This window comes from Seriola dumerili, unplaced genomic scaffold, assembly GCF_002260705.1.
Source record: "Seriola dumerili isolate Sdu_G_001 unplaced genomic scaffold, Sdu_1.0 BDQW01000219.1, whole genome shotgun sequence".
NCBI classification, from domain to species: domain Eukaryota; kingdom Metazoa; phylum Chordata; class Actinopteri; order Carangiformes; family Carangidae; genus Seriola; species Seriola dumerili.
In genome coordinates, this window is record NW_019174474.1 from 4,794,643 (window position 1) to 4,816,294 (window position 21,652).

The following is a 21,652-nucleotide window of genomic DNA, read 5'->3' on the forward strand; positions in this document are numbered from 1 at the left end:
ATGCTCCGACGCTGCTGGAAATGCCTCTGAAGGTAAAGGAGCCTGGCAGTCACCTTTGTACGAGGAAACAGCTCTGTAGCTGAAAGTTTCTACGAACAGAAAAGTTCCTGGATACGCTCTGCGATGAGGTGGAGTGAAGAATAAATTGTTTTGGAAAGACTGGACGAGGACGTTGTTCGTCTTTGAAGCTCACAAGTTTAGACAGCTAATGCTAACGCTACGCCGACGTTAGCTAATAGCGTTAGCCTAGCTCGCTAGGTAAATAGACTGCCTTTCGGAGTTTCCTGCATCTGCGTCCACGTTGTCAACCCAAGAACTGGCCGTTAGTAGTTCATTTGTACCATCATTTTATTGAGTTTAATAGTAAGCCTCTCTCCTGTGAGATGGGTGGATTTTTGATACGTTGCGCGCAAAGCTAACTGGCTATAGTTATCCTGTCCGTATGCTAGCTGACATAAGCTAGCGTCGCCGAGCCAGCCAACAACTTCTGCAGGAGAGTTTCGGCGAGCTAACTACGACAGTATTGTCGCCCACAAGCAACCTCTGCTGCTGTAAGCAGTCAACCTGCAGCCATGTTTGAAATGGAGACACATATATCGTGCCTTTTCCCTGAGATCCTGGCCATTATTTTCAGTTATCTGGACGTTAAAGACAAAGGAAGAGTAGCCCAAGTGTGCGCGGCCTGGAGAGACGCGTCCTACCACAAGTCGGTGTGGAGGGGGGTGGAAGCCAAGCTCCATCTGCGGCGGGCTAACCCGTCTCTGTTCCCCAGTCTGCAGACCAGAGGGATCAAGAAAGTTCAGATTCTCAGCCTGAGGCGAAGTCTGAGCTATGTGATTCAAGGGATGCCGCACATCGAAAGCCTTAACCTGTGTGGGTGCTTCAACCTCACAGACAACGGACTCGGACATGCCTTTGTGCAGGACATCCCATCACTGCGGGTACTGAACCTCAGTCTATGTAAACAGATCACAGACTCCAGCCTGGGCAGGATTGCCCAGTACCTCAAAAACTTGGAGGTGCTTGAACTTGGGGGATGCAGCAATATCACAAACACAGGCCTGTTGCTCATTGCCTGGGGCTTGCACAGACTCAAGAGCCTTAACCTGCGCAGTTGCAGGCATGTGTCCGATGTGGGCATCGGTCACCTGTCTGGCATGACCCGCAGTGCTGCGGAGGGCTGCCTGTCTCTGGAGAAGTTAACCTTGCAGGACTGCCAGAAGCTGACTGATCTTTCTCTCAAACATGTGTCAAAGGGCCTAAACAAGCTTAAAGTGCTCAACCTCAGCTTCTGTGGAGGGATATCGGATGCAGGGATGATCCACCTGTCACATATGACCCACCTGTGCAGCCTGAATCTGCGGTCCTGTGATAACATCAGTGACACAGGGATAATGCATCTGGCCATGGGCTCCCTCCGGCTGTCTGGACTTGATGTCTCTTTCTGTGATAAGATCGGGGACCAGAGCCTGGCATACATCGCCCAGGGCTTGTATCAGCTCAAGTCCCTCTCTCTTTGTTCATGCCATATCAGTGATGATGGCATTAACAGGATGGTACGCCAGATGCATGAACTCAAGACTCTGAACATTGGACAGTGTGTGAGAATCACAGACAAAGGGTTGGAGTTGATAGCCGACCACCTGACCCAGCTGACAGGAATTGATCTGTACGGTTGTACTAAGATCACCAAGAGAGGTCTGGAGAGGATAACACAGCTCCCGTGCCTTAAAGTGTTAAACCTGGGACTGTGGCAGATGACTGAGAGTGAGAGAGTGAGGTGAAAGCCCTCCCATTTAGTATACATGTGTTTCATTGTGTACAGTGCTCGGTTTCTTAATTTTACCTTCTATACTGTGACTAAAAACAAGGAGAGGGGCTCAGCATTGATCACTGGAATATTGTTCACCTCCGCTGCAATATCCACTCTTACTCTGACTTTGTTTCAGTTTTGTGCTCTCCTTTTGAGGTGCATTGTTAAATCTCAGCCAGTGTACAGTTCTTACTATCTAGCTACCTCACCCATCAAACACAGGAGTGCCTACTATCGCTGAATACTAGATTACTTTGCATATTTTTGTGACTCACACACCAATGGAGATTTTGATATTTAAAAAAAAAATCTCATTGCAGAATAATAGGTAGGCATTTTAACTCTTAACAAAAAGTCTGGAGTACCTTGGATTGAAGTTTTGATAGAATGTTTTTTTTGGCTGATGTATTTTTTACTTGTGTAACCAATATTTTTTGTAATGAATGAGTGTTGTTGACAAAATTGTACTTCAAATTGAAGTGGGTGGATCACTCCTGTCTGTCTTTGTTTACCTATGTATAGTTGGCTATGTTTCATATTCCTGAGGAAATAAGTATGTATCAGATGTTCCAGTATGCTACTCTGTCAAAGGTTTATCAACAAGACTACAGTAAGGCGTAGTAATTAACAGCTGCAAAGGCTATATGCAATACCTTAAACTGTTCATCAGTGGTTTTTCTCCTGAGGAGCTTCCAATGATAGTGTCAGAGTATTTGTTTAAAAAAAGCAGTAATTTAAGATTGTTTTATATTCATACAGTAGTGATATTTATGAATAAAGATGGCAAATATGTTTCAATCTTGTCAAATTTTTGTGTTATTTGTAACAGTTTTACCAACTATTATTTGAGTTGCGATAATAACCTTATGTCTGTCAGGTTTGTGCAGTTCAATGTACCATTTTGAAATATCAAAGCCAAGTTCTTACGTGTATGCTGCACAAGATAATTGGATGAGTTTCTTTTTTTTTTCTTTTTTTTTTTTAAAGCGTACTATTTTAGATAAAGCTGCCGCTAAATGAAATCTAGAGTGAATTATGTAATTAAGCTTGGGATAATCATCCTTAATCACTTTACAGCTGGTAATACCAATTATCAATACCTCATATTTTACCAGCTTGTGCAGCTGAGGTGAATTCACACCTCATACACATTTAACAAACTGATATTAAAACATTGGATAATGTTTGAGTCGTTATGAATGAAAAAAGGTATACTGTAGAAAAATGCATTTACACAGAGAGGTACCAATTAAATCCTGCTGGCACTAAAAACTTCAGATAATACACCACTGTATCTCAGCACCTGGGTTCAAAGCTGTATTTGGCAAGTATGTACCCTGCTTAGTTATCCCTGAGTAAGACCCCAGTGTCTCCTTACTCGCACTATAATGCATGTTCTCATTCAGTTTGTGAGGACTCACAGCTCTGACTATAATACTGATGAGAGCTTTAAGGTTTCTGCCTCAAACATTTTGGGCCCTGTATACACACCTCTCTGAGGTCAGCAATCCTGCTTTCATCGCTTGAGGAAACAACCCACAGTTCATTGCACTGACATGGTTGGATGATATACGAACAAATGGGCAAAACATCAAGCACAGTGTTCATGTTCCATTTTCCAAATATGTTTTCATCCTGAGACTGGAAGTTCATATTCTTGTCAGCTGAAATAACATTTTCACCATTTAGTTGCTGTTCTGTTCTACATTTCCAAACCCATGACAACTGGATGAGCTATCTCCTCAGGAAGATTATGTGAAAGCTCCAGAACAGCTACTAAATGAACCTTGTGATGAGATTGTCTCGTTTTCATCTGATTTGATCCAAAATTATTTTTTGCGAACAAACAACAATCACTTGAATTAATTAAATTGCATAAATTTGTAACAAAATGATTTTATATTCCTCATATAGGATTTTGAACTCTTGCTCTTTCTTTTACTCACATTTACACTAAAGGCAGATGAAATGCAAGTCTGTAAAGGTTTGATACGTGTGAATACTGACTATCAGCTCCAGGGGTATAGATGACAGTGGCCTCTCAGGGGTTAAATAATATATTTACATAGCAAATATGCAGGTCTATGGTCAATTAATCAATGTAGAATTTCAATTCCACGATTACTAATGGTCTTCCTGGAAGAGCTTAAGTATTTGCACAGGATAAACATGGGTTTAAATACCAACACCACTTAAGAGTCAGATTATACCTTTTGGTATAATGTCTTTAAAAGAACAAATCAAGCTTTCACACATTTGGGTGGAGCTTATAAGTGCTGTCTTCATTTTTGTAATTTGGGAAAAAAAAAAAGAAGCTTAAACAAGAAACCAAGGCTTATAATTTATTTATTTACATACATACAAAATCCAAATAACTGACAAACATGTCTATTTTGCTTTCTTTTTACACAGTTTGATTCTTAACACGAAGAGACAGAAGGCAGTACATTTCTTGTACAAATGCAAAAGAAAAGAAACTAATATCATGAACTTGACAGAAGCCCCTTAATCAGCTCTGTGTTCCTCAATAAGGAGTCGAGAAAAAGAGATGACAAGACATTAAGGCAAGGGCAGGGACACACAGGCCAAAGTAAGGGAAATAAAACACTTAAAAAATGCCTTCTTCTTTCTCTGAACCCAGTGGTGAAAAGTAAAGGGGTTAGGAATGAAAAGAAATGAACCGTCGCTCAGAGAGGTTTGACAGATGAGAAGTACAAAAACAAGCATCAAACATCCTCCAAAACCAGAAGTGTGTTATGTTTTCAGTATGACATGCTATTAGTCCACTTTGAAAATCCACCCACCCAAATGTATCTGTAAATCAACCACACCTCTGAAGTTTGTTAGAAAACTTCATCTATTTTTAGACATATACCTACGCAGTGTTCAACTGTTTGTTCTGTAACATTATGTTCCTCTTATAACAGCAGGGGGGCCACGATGGTTGCAGACTTATTTCCTTTTATCCATCAGGCTCAATCTGCCTTTGACATCAACCATGACAGAACAGGTAAGAAGAACAAAACAAACAAACAAAAAAACAAACAAAAAAAAAGACAACAACACTGGAATCTCAGGATAATACATTTACATCACCATGTGGTGAAAATATATATAAAAAAAATGACAATTAGAAATAAATGCAAGAAAAGTACTCTCCCATCACACAGTCACGGTTTGAAAACATTTGTAGTTCACACATTATTTTGACACAAAAGTTGTTGTTTTTTTTTTTTTTTGACACTTCTTTCCTCAGTTTCTTCTGAGGATACTAACTCAACGGTCTTTTTGTTCAGAGCAGCTCGCTCTTCAAGATTCTGTGCAAACATTCAATGCATATCCATACAGTAAACATTTTTATATATATGTATGATATTTATATATATATCTCTATAGAACATGACTTTCTGCAAGTTATGGCAGTACTGTCACACACACACATTTTGTCCTGAAGACAAAATTGGACACAAAAGACAACTGCACTGCTTGTAACTTTTCTGATTTTTTTTTTTTTTAAAGAATGCACAACACCTTCCACTTAATTACCTTTATTCAGTCACTGCACGTGTTAAATATCACGTTATTTACAAACTCATCTAAAAAGTCAAAATCTGCTGAAAAGTGACTTTCATTTGTAAGTAAATGTAAATGTAGATGCACTTAGTAATTAAAAACCTCAGCCCTGAAGATTTCAAAAAATACAATAAAGGAGGCATCACTTGCATTTGTAAGTGATCTGAAAAACACAAGAAAAAGGGGCATCGCTTGTATTCTTCAATGATTCAGTCTGCAAACTAAAAGAGCAGGTGGGCTTTAAGTAACATCTATAGAAACTTTGGATTAGACTGAATGATCAGTGGATCAGATCGAAAATTCCCTACATCATGCCTTAGCACCAATATTACAGAGGAATAAATATCCCTGCTTTTAGGTCCAGTACTGATTTCTGTGCATGCTCCAAGGCCACTAGAACGTTCTCAAAAGAAACATTGCATACCTCATAAACAAGTGGACGTTGTGTGCAAAACCATCTAAAAATTAATACGTCACCAAGAATAAAAAGCTTTTTTTTTCTCCTCTCTCTCGTCTGTTGAAAACTTAGTGTAACTAAATTCTGATCTTTGATCTGTGTCAAAGGTCAGGCCTTGTTCCCCCTCCCATGCCAATGACCCAGCCACAGATGACACGGTAAAATGTACCTACAACCTAATCCTTGCTACATGGACAGACCCGCAGCTCGGAGAGGAAACATTTGGAGAACATGCTGCATTTATTTGGTTAAAAAGTGGTGACTGACCACCAGCAGCTGTATTCTAACTAGTGACTGGGTTCCAACCCAGTGCTTAGAGAACACTGACTAAAACACAAAACAAGCATCCACATGGCTCCGTGATTTACACACTGAACTCAGCTCCTCTCTGCTCCCCTCTAGATGTAGCAGCTCCCCAGTTCTCCAAGGCAAAAAGTGCTTTCCTGCCCCATGTGAAGAATAAATTTACCCCTATAAACTTACAACATTTGTGAGAGGAATCTAAGGGGTAAAAGACTGAGATAGAAGTGGGTGAGGTAACTGTGCTTGATTTGGCAATTCCTGCTGTGAATGACCCCGTCTAGGGAGAGGAAGGTTGGCAGTATACTCCAAGACTTTGTGCGGAAGTTTGCTTCTTTCGTCTGAAATCTTTTCTCTCCCAACGCACCTGTCCCAGACTTACAGGTGTGCAATGATGTTTTTGCAAGTATCCTACAAGCAAAAATCAAATTTGGTGTGTTCACAAATGCAAAAGAGTAAAACATTTCATTTCTAACTAACCCCCAGCATGCTGTTGCCCGCCTGACAAATGTCTAGGTGTGCACATTAGTTTTTCTCTTCTTACTGCGACTGCACCATCTGCCGTGGCCATCATTAAATGAGCAGGCCTCGGTTTGAAGTGAGTAATCTGATATTTGCCCCAAGTGACATATTTAACAGCATTTTGACAGACTTTGTGAACATCCCTAATTCGATTTTTGCAGGCCTGACACATGAGACAGGAAAGCACTCAGGGGTCATGAAAGTTTGTTCCAGGGTGGATGAGGGGAACAAAGAATTAGAGCTCAGTGGGTTGAGATAATGCCCCCGCTTTCTTCCTTCCTTCATAACTCCCTTCTTTCCTGGAGCCTCATTGGGTGGAGGTAGGGGCACGTGGGCTCAGCTACAGGTTATGTGAAGACCAGTAGTCAGCCAGGTTGTGTCTGAGGTCAGAGCTGTCAGCACGACTCCTCCAGAGCATTGACAACCTGCTCCAGGATATCAGGGCAGTAGTCTGCGATCTGCTGGAGAACAGAGTTGGCGTACTCCTGCAGCTCTCCGCTCTCCTTCTCACACACCTCCAACTCCCGCTCCAACTGGAGGGAACAGAGCATGAATTAGTTTCTTTTTAAATGCATTTTAATCCAACCATCAACAAATTTCTGCAAGGTTTCAAAAAAAAAAAAAAAAGTAAAGCATATTTTGGGGATATTTACATCTGTTTGTTTGAAATGGCACATAGCTACATCGGAAAACCCCATACACAAGAATCACTACTTGAGAGCAACTGAGAGTTCCTCCACTACCTGTTCGACACTCATCTTCTGGAGCTCCTCCTCCCAGTCTTCAGGGTCGCTTTGGTGGTAGTGAGAGGGTGGCGTGAGCTGGCTGAGGATGCTGGGGTCCCGGTCATGGCAGAGGTCTGTCAGGTGGGCGATGTAGAGCTTGAGCTTACTGCGGTTCTGGGACAGGGCTAGAAGAGGGGGTATCATCTGCAGGCACGCAGGGAGGGGCAGAGAGCATGAGACAATGGGGTGAGGGATAGAAGGAAAGGATAAGAAAAAAATTATTTTCTTCAGACTACGCAATAACAAAAGGGGAGTTAAGCTCCCATTTCAATGGTTGAAAACAATGACAGACCCAAGCACAAGACAACATTTGCATGACAACAACAGAAAAAGTTTAGTTTCTTGAGAGAAAAACAGAGCATCATCAACTGCATGCATGCTTATGAACGCATCACCATCTCACATTAGAGCCAACCTTCTCAGGTACATTATTAGCATATGTATGCATGTTATTTATGTATGTGCAGCTCAAGAAAGTTACTTACTCTACCTCTGATTATGTTGTACAGTGCGACACCTGTTCATGTGAGTCAAAATGTGAGCAGCCATTCATTAGTGTTAGAGCATTGGCATGCAAAGCTAAGATGCTTTAATTTGAGGTGATGAGACTGAGCCAGAATCAAAACCATCTCATCCTCTTAGCTTGTGCATGCAATCACACACAGAACACACACACCACTGATCCCTATCCCTTAAGCCACTAAAAGGCAATACCATGACCAGTGTTAAAGCACGGGATGAGTGGTGAGAACTGCTCTCACAGAACGACAAAATAACGATGACAATGACCATCAACAGTGAGAAAAGAGGAATGACACGAGACGAAAAGAAAACCACAAATGAATGGAAGACAAGTAAACGTGCCGCAGAGCAACGATGAAGAAAGGTGCGACAGGTCTGGCTTTTCACACGAGCTCACCCTTCTGAACAAAATGGCTGAGAGAGAGAGAGAGGGGGAGGGCAAAAGGTTGGCTACGCCCAAATACCCTCCTCATCATCCTGTTAGCCACATGGTAGAGCCAATCGCAGCATTAGAAAGGAACATTTGGTTAGTGCGTTTATAGACATTTCATTTCATTGTAATTCCCTTCAGAGAGCATGAATCAGTTCTGTGCCTTGTTACAACAGACATTACCTTGTTAACCAATCAGTTGCAGAAATTTTAGAGAAGCTGTTAAGCATGAAATAAAAAACATAATCCAGCTAATTGGTGGTTAAGGTAAGCTACCTGATCTGGAGAGGGTTTGTGATTCGTCTGGTCAGGGGCAGTCTTCAGATGGTCATCCTCATAGTTGTCTGCCATCAGCTTCATCCTGTTCTGAGTCTGTAAATTAAAGACAGTGAGGATTAAAACAAACACTTCTCTGACATGAAGAAGAGAGGGAAGAAAGAGCAGGAAATTGACGTGATGACAAATTATTTTTGTAGTTTTGGTCAGCGTTTGCATCTTTTATAATAACATTTTACCATATTCAGAAATCTGGGGGTGTGGTTATAGCCAAGTAGCCAGTGTCCAGCAGTACAAGAAGTCAGATAATCATATGGGTCTATACATATTTTACTGGTATCTGGCATGTAATTGTGCAGTGTGCCTGCTGGTTACATAAACTACTGTGGAAAGTAACACTTCTTTCCAAAATTTCCTCTAGCTGGGCACTCTATCCCTGTACTCTGTTCTTCACTGGTGAACACATCATGTGTGCGACATGCAGGAGAGAGAAACAGAAATAACATGAAGGCGTTTAATCATAGTTAGGCTTGAACTGATGTGACGTCTTAGTCGTGTATTCCCCCTCAGTGGATTGCAGAAGACCCCTCCCTTACCTGCTGCTTCAGCTGTTGTACCAGTCTGTCTTTCTCCCGCTTCAGCAGAGCCACTTCATCCTGGGTCTTCTTCTTCTTAGAGGAGGACAACTCCAGAAGGGCGATGTTAGCATCCTTTTCGCTGATAGCAGCCAACAGCGCCTCCTGCCTGTAAGGTAGGGATGAAACAATATGGCATTTTACCACAAGTAAATAGCTCAATCATCATTTATAATTCATTGCACAAAATCATCCTGCCAGCTGGAGAAGGCCAGAATTGGATGACATTTTACATGATGAAGGCAGCAATCAATAATCTAGGGTATATTCCATCCAACTGTGTGTGTGTGTGTGTGTGTGTGTGCGCGCACACATGTCTTACTTCATCTCCAGCACCTCCTCCAGGTGTTTCCTGCGCTCAGCTCGCAGGGTTGTGAGGTGTGCCTCTTTCTCACACAGAGACTGCTGGGTGGAGGCCAGCTTGGCCCTCATAGACTCCAGCTCCTGCTTCACCTTCTCCATGGCCCCCAGTAGCTCCTCCATCTGGGAACACACACACATACACAAACAATTCAATCATGAATACAGTAAGAACAGATGATCTAAATCCATCAGTGAAAACAGGGGGCTTTTTTCAAGAAAAGACTTTAAGGATTTGCCAATATAAACTGCTCTAATAAAGAGGCAGGGGCAGGATTCATGTGGGCTTTTGGGAAGGAATAGGGGTCAACTATAAAACAAGTACCTTTAAATTACAGCACTAAATTTCATTTACCTGTTATTTACTTAAAAAAGGACAAGAGTTCCTCTATTCCATATCAATACATACTTTCATCACAGGTAACTGAATGAGAGTGAATAATTCATCCCCAAATGATCAATGTTATTGGCTATTTGGCATATGAACAAACCAATTAATGAGCATGTTTCATAAGCAAACAACAGGTAAACAAAATAACATTAAATTTACATGGGCTGGAAACAAGGGAAACACTTTGCAAAGACATGTAGTCCAACATCAATCAAACTCAAAGGCCCCAAAAATGACCAAACTTCACAAACATGTTTATGGAAGGGCTATTGCATGGGACTGCATGAATTGTAGAGGTGTTGCCGTTATTGTGTCCACCCCATGTAAGTGTTGTTGCTCACTGATGGAGGTCACACATACTGGATCATACCTTAGACCACTTAAAGTGGGCGAGGTTGGACTCATGCATTGGTTTGAGTGAGTGCTTCTGAGAGGCAGTGTGTAGCAGAGAGAAAACAAGAGAAAACGACAAGCAAAGATAAAAGAACTGAGAAAGAGGAGGAGGCCAGAAGAGAGGAGGGAGGTGAAGAGGGGATGAGAAACACCACAATGGCAGCAAAAAGGTGAGGGAGAAAGAATCTCAGTATATGAAGGTTTTTGATATCTGTATATAGACGTGTTGAGATACGCATGTATTGTAGATCTGATGCTGTGGCTTGATTAATATTGCTCTGTCATGATCGTGCGTGTGTGTTTCGGGGGGGTTTGTGTACCTGTTTCTCCTGCAGTGACCTGGCAGCCTCCTCCTGTGCAAGCACCATCTCTCGCTCAGCAGTGATCTGAACGCTCTCTCTCAGGGCTTCCTCCAGCTCCTCTATACGCTCCGTCTTCTGACGCAGAGTGTCCTTCGGGACAGGACCAGAAAGAGGTCAGTGCCAGAAAATGCAAATGTTTTTGCAAGGTACATACAGTCCAAGCGATCCACACACAAGCCTTACCTTCACCTGCTGGGAGGTCTCAGACAGATTGTCCTCCCTCTTTCTAGCCTCCTCCATGAGTCGAGCGTTCCTGCTTTTCTCCACCTGCTCCTTGTGCTTAAGAGACGCCACCTTCTTCGTCTGGTCCTTCATCTGCCTAAAAGGACACCATGGGATGCATGGATGGAGTTAGAAGTTATGTACATGTACAAGTCAGTCTATGGCCCTAATTGACATAAATGTAACATTTATCATTCCAAATGAAAAATTAATTTGGGGAAAAAGTGAAAAATAAATAGTTTTAAATACAGGGATCCAGATATGTAATTCCATCAAACAAAATCTATTTTAAAAACACACGACAGTCACAAACATAGCCTCATAGGCTTGCTTTGGCAAGATTTGACAGCCCTGCAAAGAGTCAATCTCAGATTTGACTCAGGGTGAAAGAGAACAATAAAAAGGCGAAAGAGGAAAAATGAGCATGAGCAGGGGAAAGGCAAAAGAAAAAGAGTTCAATATGTCAGGATAAGGCAATTGCTTGCAGCACCACATACTAAGGAGAGGCAAGAGGTGAAGAGAAACAAAGGAAGAGAAATGTGAGAAGAAGACAAAGAGTAAAACGATGTCAGGGGGAGAGAGAGAGAAAAAGAGCAAATACTAACCTGGAGGCCAAACTGGTAGGGTGAGAGATTTCCGTTGTAAAGACAAGAAAGCAGTAAAGAGAAAAAGAGACTCAGACCAGGAAGATGAGCACATATGAAGAAAAAAGAGAGGAAGAGGGGAGCCCTCATACACATCAGCTCTATGATTATTTAGTGTCTTTAAATCTGATGTTACAAGGTCACAAAATTCACCACGTACAAGGATAAGACAAGAGTCATGGAAACACTACTTGAAAGACAGCTTGCTTATTCCAATTACTGTAGCTGTAACATTCACCACATCAGCTTTCAAAGCAATGCCGCTAAAATGTCAAATGGCAGTTGGCCGAATTACACTAAAATCCACCATTTAGTGTGCCAGGGGCAACGGTCTCCAAGGTGACATGAAGTCACTGAAGGAAAATTTGCATCACTTAAGCGGAACAGGGGTCACAAATCCAAGCTAGCAGGGATGGTAACAGATAGCAGAAAGCTCAGCTGCCGAACAATTAAAAAAAAAAAAAACAGTCCATAAAAGACTCAGAATTTCTATGAGACACAACACAGTCTCTACATTGTGAACATTTAAGACTAAATACTTATTTCAGGGTTAACAATCAGAAACCCCCAGCACATAAAACTGACAAACATTCATTAACTACTGAATAGAGAAAATGGTAAAGTTTGAGCAAACAGTGCAGAGTGAAGTCCACATCTTTCAGGTGTAGTTCACATGCATGTTTCCACCCACCTCTCCAGCTCACTGATCTTTTTATCTTTGTCATTCTTCTCATTCTCCATTTCCCGAAGAATCTCCAGTAGGCGGTCCACTTCAGCCTGGGCTTTCCCAGAATCCTCTTTGTGGCGGGCCACTTCCTGCTCAAGGTTCCTAATGCGCTCGGCCAGCTCAGTGTTAGCCTGAGCCTCCAGGGCTGCATTTTGAGCCTGACAGAGGACAAGATGCAGGTTAGAAATCAGCTGTAGTCCCTTTCAGGGTTAGCGGGCAGACATCAGAAAACTAATAAAAACTAAGTGGGATTGTATTCTGTTGAGCTTGTCACATCCTGGCTGATTGTTCTATGTAAAGCATCTTACTCGCTTAAGCTGGTTCTCCAGTTTGAGGCACTCCTCCCTCTTTTGCTCCAGAGCGATCTCCAGACTCTTGAGTTTTGAGTCCTTCTTCAGCCCTGAGGAGGCCAAGGATGATGCATGCTCCTTCAGGTCCAACAGTGAGGTCTGCATATACATACACCCACATACACAGCATAAGTATAAAAGTAGAGATGAACCTGTTTCAGATTATCAAACTACCAGGGCATGGGACTGAGGAGACTGAAAATACATTAAATCTAATACTGGCATCCATGACTCATCGTAAAAGTGGGACTAATGGAAAAAAAAAAAAAAAAGAAAAAAAAAAAGAAAAAAAATCACAGTATACAAGAGTTTGCCTGTGTTTGTGAACTTGTGTTTTTGAAACCGTTTCTCACCTCTCTGTCTGACAGGTCTCCCTGCAGTAAGCTCAGTCTCTCCTTCAACTCTTTCAGTTCTTTCTTGTTACAGTCAAGCTCCTCTGTCTTCTCCCGGTCGTCTCTGTCTCGCTGCTCCTTTAGACGCTCAATGATGCGCTCCTACGTGGAGGTAGAGGAAACAAACCTCCTTTACAAACATAACCAACACATGTGCATTGCTACAAATGAACATAAATAAGTACAAACTCAAATTTGCTGAGGCACCAGTCAGATTTTGCGCAGACATAAATTCACCTTTTCTGCAAGAGATTCTTCAAGTGTGGTGAGAGCAGTGTCAGTGTTGGAAGTGTCTGCCTGCAAAGACTTTACTCTCTCCTTCAGGCTGCTCATCTGCTTCTCCTTGTCCCTGAGCTGCTCTTGTAGGTTCTCAATCTGCAGAGCAATCACAAGTAACCATCAGTCAAAATAAACAACAACCACAGGACACGTGCTGTGACACGATGGATGTATCTTTGTGGCCATTTTACCCAACAAACTCAACACACGATCTTTTAAATGGCTCTTAGTCCAAATCACCTTCTTCTGCAGCACATTAACTTTGCGCTCCTTAACCTCCAGCATGTCCTTGAGGTCGTGGATTTCCCCATTGAGTGTGCCCTTCTCTTCTGACATTTCTTGTATCTGCTTGCTCTTCTTATTCAAAGTTGCCTCTTTTTCTTCCAAGCGCAGGCGCAAGGCATCAACCTGGCCAGAAAAAGGCAGACAATTTACAACTGCCACAAACCATAACTGTGTCTTTCTCACAAATTCAAAAAAATGTTTTTTTAAAAAGTGGGAAAAAGCAAAGAAAACCGTAAAACTTTGTTAACATTAAACTTATGTTAACAAATGTTAGCATAACTTCTGTGCTTTTATTTGTAGTACAATCATTCCAAAGTAGGAGGAAAAAGTCTCTACACTCACTACACAAAGTATATACCCTTTAAAGTGCTGTATAGCTATTCCAGTAAGTCCACTGGGCATATAAAGTGTAAAGATATGTATCTGCTGTACCTCTGTCTGTAAGATAGCAGCTCGCTGCTCCTTGGCAGTGAGAGACTCCTTGAGGACTTCAATGTGTTGCTTGCTGTCTGAGAACTGGTTGGTGAGTGTCTCCAGCTTGGTCTGCAAACCAAGCAGCTCAGTGTCCTTCCTGGAGAGGTCCTGCTTCACCTGCTCCATCTGAAAAAGAAAAGTCAGAGGGGGAAAACAAGGAAGAGGGAGAGATGGGGATACATAGATAGATATGTGAGGTAATGCAGAATTACAGCAGTTCAGTCAAACTAAATCTCATATTATCTCTGACCTTGTTCTTCATGAATTTGGTGTGGCTGCGGTAAACCTCCATCTGCTTCATCTCCTCCTGACGTTCCTCACAGCTAAGAAGTCCATTGGATTTCAGCATCAGCAGTTCCTCCTCCATGTCCCTCAGGCTCCGCTCCATTGAGTTGATTTTTGCATCCTGGGGGTGATGAAGAGGAGTTAACTCATGTAGCATGCACACACCCCATATGTCACCACACACAGCGCTCTATCTAAATCCTCACTTTCATGTCGATGACAGTCTGCAGAGCCTTAGTTTTGGTGGACTCGGGGGTTCCCTCATACCGACGGTGCAGCTCCTGCTGGGTCAAAAGAAACTGTAAGTTGCTTGTATTGATAAACTACAGTATCTATGTAAAGTTTCTGAGCAGTCAATAAACAAAATAACATAACCGCAATAACATAACCATAGAAACAGACTGCTATATACGTATCCCCCATGGTTGTATTCGACATTACCTCTCTTAGTGCAGTAATCTCTCTGTCTCTCTGGTCCAGTAAACTCTCAAGGTGATGCCTGTGCATCTCTGCATCAGCCAGTCTCCTGGTCCGTTCCTGATCCTCCTCTGATGCCTTTGCAGATGGCCCTGACAAAACAAACATAGCAACCTGGTTACGACAATGAAGTACATAAAAAACATGTTCATGGAGTTGAAAGTTTAGGTCTTTATAACAAACAACTTGAGCATCATAAGCCATGTGGTTAACTTTGCACCGACTAAGATGGGAGCTGAGACCAAATAACCAAATGGCATACTGAATTTAATTTATGTCAGTGTGTTTTTATTTTATTTACTATTCTATTTATTTAAGACATGGGGTTTAAATTGGTTTTAGGTTTCTTCATAGTCCTGCATATTCCAATGACATTCTGAGTATTTTTGGCCCTAAGACTATAACATGCAATTATTCTGAGAGACACCTATTCATGGAATCCTTGAATGTTTGCAGCCTCAGAAGCATGCTTGGGTTTTTAAAGCATGCATTGTGGTCAGTTTATGGAGAAAAGAAACCCATACTGGGACAACAGGGGAAATGCCTTAGGTTGAGATGAGGGGGAACAGTAAGCAGTAACCACATCCACTTAAAGTGATGGTCTGAGAACAAAAACTATTGATACCCAAAATGTTTGTGGGAGAAATGTATTATATAAAGTCAACAGGAGGACCAGCAAACTCTGTTTAACCCCCCCCCCCCCAAAAAAGGAAGCAGAATCTATTGGCCAATAGAAAACCTGTAGACCTGTTGCTTTGCTACTCTCCTGAAGCTCAAAACTACCTTTGCTCTGCAGCATCTCCAGAAGTTTCTTAATGGATTCATCTCTGGCTCCCAGGGTTTGCTTCTGTGTGTCAATCCTCAGTTCCATCTCCTCCAGGGTCTTTCTTAGGAGGAAGAGCTCTTTGGCCTGCCTCTCATGCTCGGCCTGTAGCCGCCGGTAGTTTTCCTCTGTCGGTTCAGATGTCAGGGCCAGGTCCCGGCCTTGGCTGGCGGGATCTTGCTGCAGCAGCTGGTTCAGGTCCCGTTGGATCCTCAGCTCATCCTGGAGAGCCTGAACAGTCATCTGGAGATGCTAGAGACAAATAAGAGACATTTGTTAACATTAATTTCTTCTTCTTTCTGTTTGCTCGCATTTATTACAAAATTATTTACACAGGGGTAGATGTGGTGAAGAAATATATTAATTATTTGAATGATACAGGGGTTTGTGTATTTGTTTATATAATGGATCCCGGAATAATATTGTGTTACAGCTTGTTAAAAATCAGCCTCTAATCATGACTGAAAACGTAACAGTGCCCTGACAGATGCACCCCCAATAGCCGGGCTTTGTGGACAGTGTTACATTTCATGCCCAGACAAATACAAGTGGTGAAACACAATCAGCCCAGTATAGTATTGCATTGTTTGTGGCATCTGACGCCACGGACACTTGGCAGGGTTGCTGAGAGACAGTAACACAAGGCTGTGTTACACTCTGGTCTGAACCAGCTGTGAGCGTTTTCAGACGACGGAACAAAGAGAGAAGTCAGTGTCTGCCTTCGTTTCTCTCTGTCCTCCTCCTCCAGCCCCCTCCCTTTCCTTCCTTTGTCATTCTCTCGTTCTCCCTCCACCGGCACACACACTACTCTCCTCCTCACACACTATTCATCTACCTTGCCTGCTCTCGCCCTATCTCTTCCCTCCAATACTCTCACCTCTCCTCTCACTAACCCTCCCTCTCCATCACCTTCTCCACCCCGTGACTAAGGCTGACTCACTGCTGTGACTGCACCGATCCACCCTCAAACACACACACAGCCAGATGCATGCACGAACAAGCACGGTTACACACACACACACACACACACACACACACACGCGCGCGCACACACACCTTCTCCCTTCCCCTCCTATATTCTCACTCTCTGCCTGAGGAGAGATAACAGTCAGGTGTTTGAGAGAGAGCACAAAGCATAGGAGATGTGATGCACTTACTTAACTGATCTAAACAGTCAGTCACAGCTCCTAACAAAACAAAACCAAACCTCTGCTACAGAGCATCCACACCACTGGACAAACTGTATACAAGTTAAAATGTTAAAGATGCTGTGTGTGATACGTATTTCCTTTTTATTTATTCTCCCCATCTTATCAATGTAATCTTCTGCTGCTGCACTAACATCACTACTACTGTGTATCAGCTGATAAACCATTAGTATTTCACAACATCCTATGATAAATGTGATGTTTAATCCATGTGGTAAGGAGTATTTAACAAGAAATAACTGATGATTATTAGGCGAGTATCTGAGCTTTTTTAACAGGAAAAGGAAGATGACAGCCATTTCACACTATCACGCACTAGGTAATAGCAGTCACTTATCACAGATGATGACTGAGAAATATGCCTTGCAGTACAGATTTGGAAACACTGTGGCCAGCCAAACATATCAGCATAGCAAGCACAGAAATGTATCAAAACTGCACATACGCTTGAACGTAAACATACAACTGCGGACGTATGCACAGTCAGTTGGAGCTATGTTCAATGAGTGCATGCAGTTCAACAGAAGCCATACTTAATCAAATGCCTTTTGAGTGTCTGTGTGTGTCCATGCTTTCCGCGGCATGTGTGCCAGCGTGGGAGGTGGAGGCTGACATCTTTAAATTACAGCACCCACTAATTTGCCCTGCGCAAGTCGGGCATTACTGGGAATTAGTCCACAATGTGATTCTGTGACTCAGCAGGAGTGAAAACAGCAAATTATACAGGTCAGCCCATCCATTAAGAATCACAGCAAAACAAAGACTATTCCTCTTCATTACTGAAACCTAATTTACACAGTTTCCACAACATACAGCAGGTTTTAAAAATAGATTTTGTGAGTATGTATTCACTTGTTAAATGTGTGCATACAGTGTCTACACATGTGTGCAGGCTGACAGACTGATGAGCAACTGACACAGAAGAAATTATAGGAAATACAAGGTGTTTGAAAGTGCTGGGTTTCCACACCTGACATCGGAAATGAAGAAGCCAATTGGATGAATGGCAACACATATTCAACGTACAATAACAAGTCCAGTTTACTGTTCTATACTTAATTTTGATTGTGAAAAAAAAAAGAAAGAAAAAAGCTAAAATTAAAGAGGAAATTGATAAAATCTTGTAATGTTATAAAAGCAATCAGACATACATAGTACACAGATACTGTCACTCTTGGAAGTGTTCTTCTTCCATCTAAACCCTGTCTCCTCTCAGCACATGTATTTGTATTTCAATCTATGAGAAAAAGTGAATTTTGTAGTTTTGGTATGGATTTCTGTTGAAGAACAAATCATGTATTTGTTTTTTTTCCACTTCAATGTATGGTACATCACCTGTGTCCAAAACACATGATACACCAGAAAAGAACTTTTTTCAATATTGTTGAAAGGCACATAACTAAAATACTAAATAAAAAGTGCTGTTCACAAGTGTGCTTTATTACTTTTACCCATGACTGAAGATCATCTTAACATCATTCTTAAGTTGATTTCTTATTTTCTGCAGATGTTAAAATACAGCACATATACCTAGTGTTAAATTTGCAATTTCTCCACATTTTTATCCTGTTCACCACATCCAGCAATTTCTGAAACATACAGAGATGCTAATGCAGCCATTAGACTTATGGCCTCTTTCATCTATTAAGCATGAGCATATAGCTGCGTATAAGAGGATTAACTAGATGTTCAAAAACTGCCTCTAACCTATGCAGAGAGAGAAGAAAGAGGGAGAGAAACATGCTTGCACTAAAGCTGACACACTGTGAAATGCATTTCTCCAGTCCAACATGTCTGACCCAGGCAGATTGATGATTCTGTTCAAATAGAGAAAAATTAGTTGATGAGCTCAGAAACAGGAATTCTGAGACAAACTCATCTATGCAATCTCTTCAAACAAATATATGGGAACACTCACTTGTGCTTCATCTTGAATCACACGGTATTGTTCCTTCCAGACAGCGATCTTAGAAACCTCATCTTTCCTGAGAGCTCGCTCCTTCTTCAACTCTGGACTCCAGAAGGTCTTGATAGAATTCATGGAGGAACTGAGTTTGCTCTCTTTAACTTCCACTTCCCGCCGCAGCATCTCATTCTCACGCAGAACCTGAGAAAGCAGGATAAAGGAGTAGCACATAAATACTGGATACAGGTATATGGTCTGTCAAACTGGGCAAGTTAGCCTCAAAATTTCCCACATCTTTGATAGAGAAAATCTGGAAACTGGTAGAAAAATCATCAAAATACCTCTTTAAGTTGAGCTTGCAGGTCAAGTATGGTATTGTCTCTGGCCTGCCTCAGAGAATGGGGCACAGTGGAGGCCATGTGGTGGTCCCCAAAAGCTAGAGCATCACCCGCCATCATGCCTGCTGGCAACACAGCATTGGCAGGCACTGAGGTGGAGATGTTGGGGGTGCTAGCAGCCACCACTCCGCTGCTGCTGCCCCTCGACCCATATGTCACCCTTTGTCTACCCATGGTCGTCACAGTCCCGCCACTTTTGGGAAGGTGGTCCCCTGCCATAGCAACCTCATTGTCACTCAGGTACATTGGGCCTGAGGTGGCATACGCAGCGTTGAGGGACTGGATGTTCTCCATGGAAAGGGTCTTGCCTCCTGCTCCTCCAGGTCCCCCTCCACTGCCTCCGGTGCTGTTGGTGCGACGGTGTCCCATCCGAGGAGAACGGGGAAGGCGAGGAGAACGGCCAGATCCCTGATTGCCAGTGCCACCTCCATCTCTTCCTCCACTATGGTTGGCATCCCCTCTGCCAACAGAGCGGGCACTACCATACATCTTCTGCGAAATAGAAGAATTGAGCTGACTGCAAAACTGAATATGACCTTGAGTGTCTGTTATATTCTTGCTGATTTTGTGGTTGTAACTTTCAGCAATTGTGTGAAAATGTGGCGGTGACCCTGCTTCAACTGGAGACGGTCGGCACAATGTTCATGATAAAAAAGACTTCCCTCTTCCAACAGGAGCTAGCCAGTGTTAAATTATGACACCAACCTGCAAAGAAAACACAGTTGTACCCTATAAATTGCATACCAATAGCATACATAAAGCAGCTGCTATAAATTAATAAGACAACTGGATAAATGCAAAATTGACAAAGTATTATCGAAACCCAACTTAATCATCATCAAACTCTGAGAACCCTATTTTAAACAGCCCAGTGGTTTTATCATGCAGTCTAGAGTCCACTGGGGGTCATTGAAGAGGTCTCCATCCATCTCCAGCAAATGAGCAATAGTACATCTAATTTCAAGTTCACTTTTTAACATTTAGCACCATGAAGATGAGTAGAGATGCCTACTCTGTGCTTAGGTTTAACTGTATTTACTGGATTCCTTCCTGCTAAACAGACAGTTATGTAACTCTATAAAGTCATCTCCAAGAGCAAACATTCTTCTCAGATAGGGTCCTTTACTAGATTCCTTACTAATCGACCTATTACATATCTCCTTGAGGACGGATGTGGAAAAGTTTTGTAGCCACAGATTTTAGGTTTATCCTATTCAAAGGTTATGCTGTAACGTTGTACCTGTTGGTAAGTAGCATTTGAGACGAAATGTTAGTATGTAACGTTACAAGAGTTACACTTCACGTATCTTTTGCGTACGGAAATGTGTCTGACTATTCTGGTTTGTGCTCTGTTTTGCATTTTGTTTTTAAATTGAATTTCAACCACAGCCATTTAACTAGGTAGTCTGCGTGGCCTTGCTAGCAGCTAACGTTACGTTAACATACCGGCTAACAGTAAAGGCTGACATTTCTACCTTTAACTACGTGTTATCCCCAAATTGTTGTCTTTATGCGTGAGACGTGTGTACACACATTTTGCCCGAGGACTAAATCTTGAATAAATGAATCCTTTTTTCAATGTGCTGACGCTATGGATTAAAACTAGCAAGGGAGGCAAATGGGATTGGTCCATGGTGGACACTGTAAGGGAAAAAAATCTTCCAGCTTGTAAAAATGAACACAAATAGAAATAATAGCCTCTGAGATAGATAGCTACATATTTGATGTGATAAGTCCACTACATGCGGTGTCAAATTGTGACACATTAAACTAGAAATGAAGCATTTTGCTAAATCTTTACGACAACGTACAGGGTCTGCTTTGGAGACACCCATATCAAACCATATCCATTTTCCTCCTCCTCTACTGAACGGATTTTCATTTTAAGCTACGGTTTTCTTTATTCAGCGCTTCACATAACTAACTGTGAGTCCACTATATATCAAGGAAAGAGCTAAAATATCAAATACACATAACATTTAGCGTTAGCTCGACGTGACATATGGAGGCTTGTCCATCCAATTTATGTGGTCAAGCAGAACCTCTATTTTTTCTCGCTAACACAATAGCCAGTGGAGAAAACCTCTCCAAACAAACTACCTTTCTCGTGGTCTGGTAGAGCTCAAACCGCTGCCATCAAGGAATCCTCTGTCAAGTGGATGAAAATCTGCTGCAAAAACGGTCATTTTATGTTAATTGCTCGATAGATGTCTATCTGATTTTCCCATCTTTTTACCAGCAGTACCAGCGGCTCAGGAGAGCCAGGGCGCCTCAGTGACGTCAAGCCTCCTGTGCGCGTTCACGGCGGTCTTCCTCGCCACGCTTGAATTTTAAACGCGCGGCCACGAATTTACGGTGCGAGG

General features: G+C 42.2%; 2 protein-coding genes across 4 annotated transcripts; one reads left to right on the top strand and one right to left on the bottom strand.

Annotated features, from left to right (window-relative positions):
• Positions 1 to 2,611, top strand: LOC111228528 (F-box/LRR-repeat protein 14-like). Its single transcript, XM_022754471.1, has one exon. It carries the CDS (start codon positions 573 to 575, stop codon positions 1,782 to 1,784), a length of 1,212 nt encoding a protein of 403 aa, XP_022610192.1. The 5' UTR covers positions 1 to 572; the 3' UTR covers positions 1,785 to 2,611.
• Positions 2,612 to 4,154: 1,543 nt separating this feature from the next.
• On the bottom strand, positions 4,155 to 19,969 carry erc1 (ELKS/RAB6-interacting/CAST family member 1). 3 transcript variants are annotated; one of them, XM_022754666.1, is made up of 21 exons: positions 19,233 to 19,969; positions 18,904 to 19,092; positions 15,738 to 16,029; positions 14,919 to 15,046; positions 14,684 to 14,758; positions 14,443 to 14,598; positions 14,151 to 14,318; positions 13,674 to 13,841; positions 13,392 to 13,529; positions 13,116 to 13,256; positions 12,721 to 12,861; positions 12,377 to 12,570; positions 11,647 to 11,658; positions 11,003 to 11,138; positions 10,778 to 10,909; positions 10,435 to 10,491; positions 9,636 to 9,796; positions 9,275 to 9,422; positions 8,679 to 8,774; positions 7,409 to 7,594; positions 4,155 to 7,198 (listed from the first exon to the last, which is right to left on the bottom strand). In XM_022754666.1, the coding sequence occupies exons 1-21, from the start codon at positions 19,776 to 19,778 to the stop codon at positions 7,061 to 7,063; spliced, it is 3,402 nt and encodes a 1,133-aa protein (XP_022610387.1). In that variant the 5' UTR covers positions 19,779 to 19,969; the 3' UTR covers positions 4,155 to 7,060. The 3 variants fall into 3 exon arrangements, with proteins under 3 accessions (XP_022610387.1, XP_022610385.1, XP_022610386.1); XM_022754664.1 differs by lacking the exon at positions 10,435 to 10,491; XM_022754665.1 differs by lacking the exons at positions 10,435 to 10,491; positions 11,647 to 11,658.
• Between the last annotated feature and the right edge of the window lie 1,683 nt (positions 19,970 to 21,652).

Bases quoted from the DNA above. Each gene is read 5' to 3' on its own strand.
- erc1 (XM_022754666.1), bottom strand. From the start codon at position 19,778: ATGTATGGTAGTGCCCGCTCTGTTGGCAGAGGGGATGCCAACCATAGT. The intron at 15,047-15,737 runs GTAGTTTTGAGC...TTGTTTTGTCAG, and splicing joins GGAGATGCTGCAGAGCAAAG to GGCCATCTGCAAAGGCATCA. The intron at 7,199-7,408 runs GTAGTGGAGGAA...TGTTCCCTCCAG, and splicing joins AGAAGATGAGTGTCGAACAG to TTGGAGCGGGAGTTGGAGGT.
- LOC111228528 (XM_022754471.1), top strand. From the start codon at position 573: ATGTTTGAAATGGAGACACATATATCGTGCCTTTTCCCTGAGATCCTG.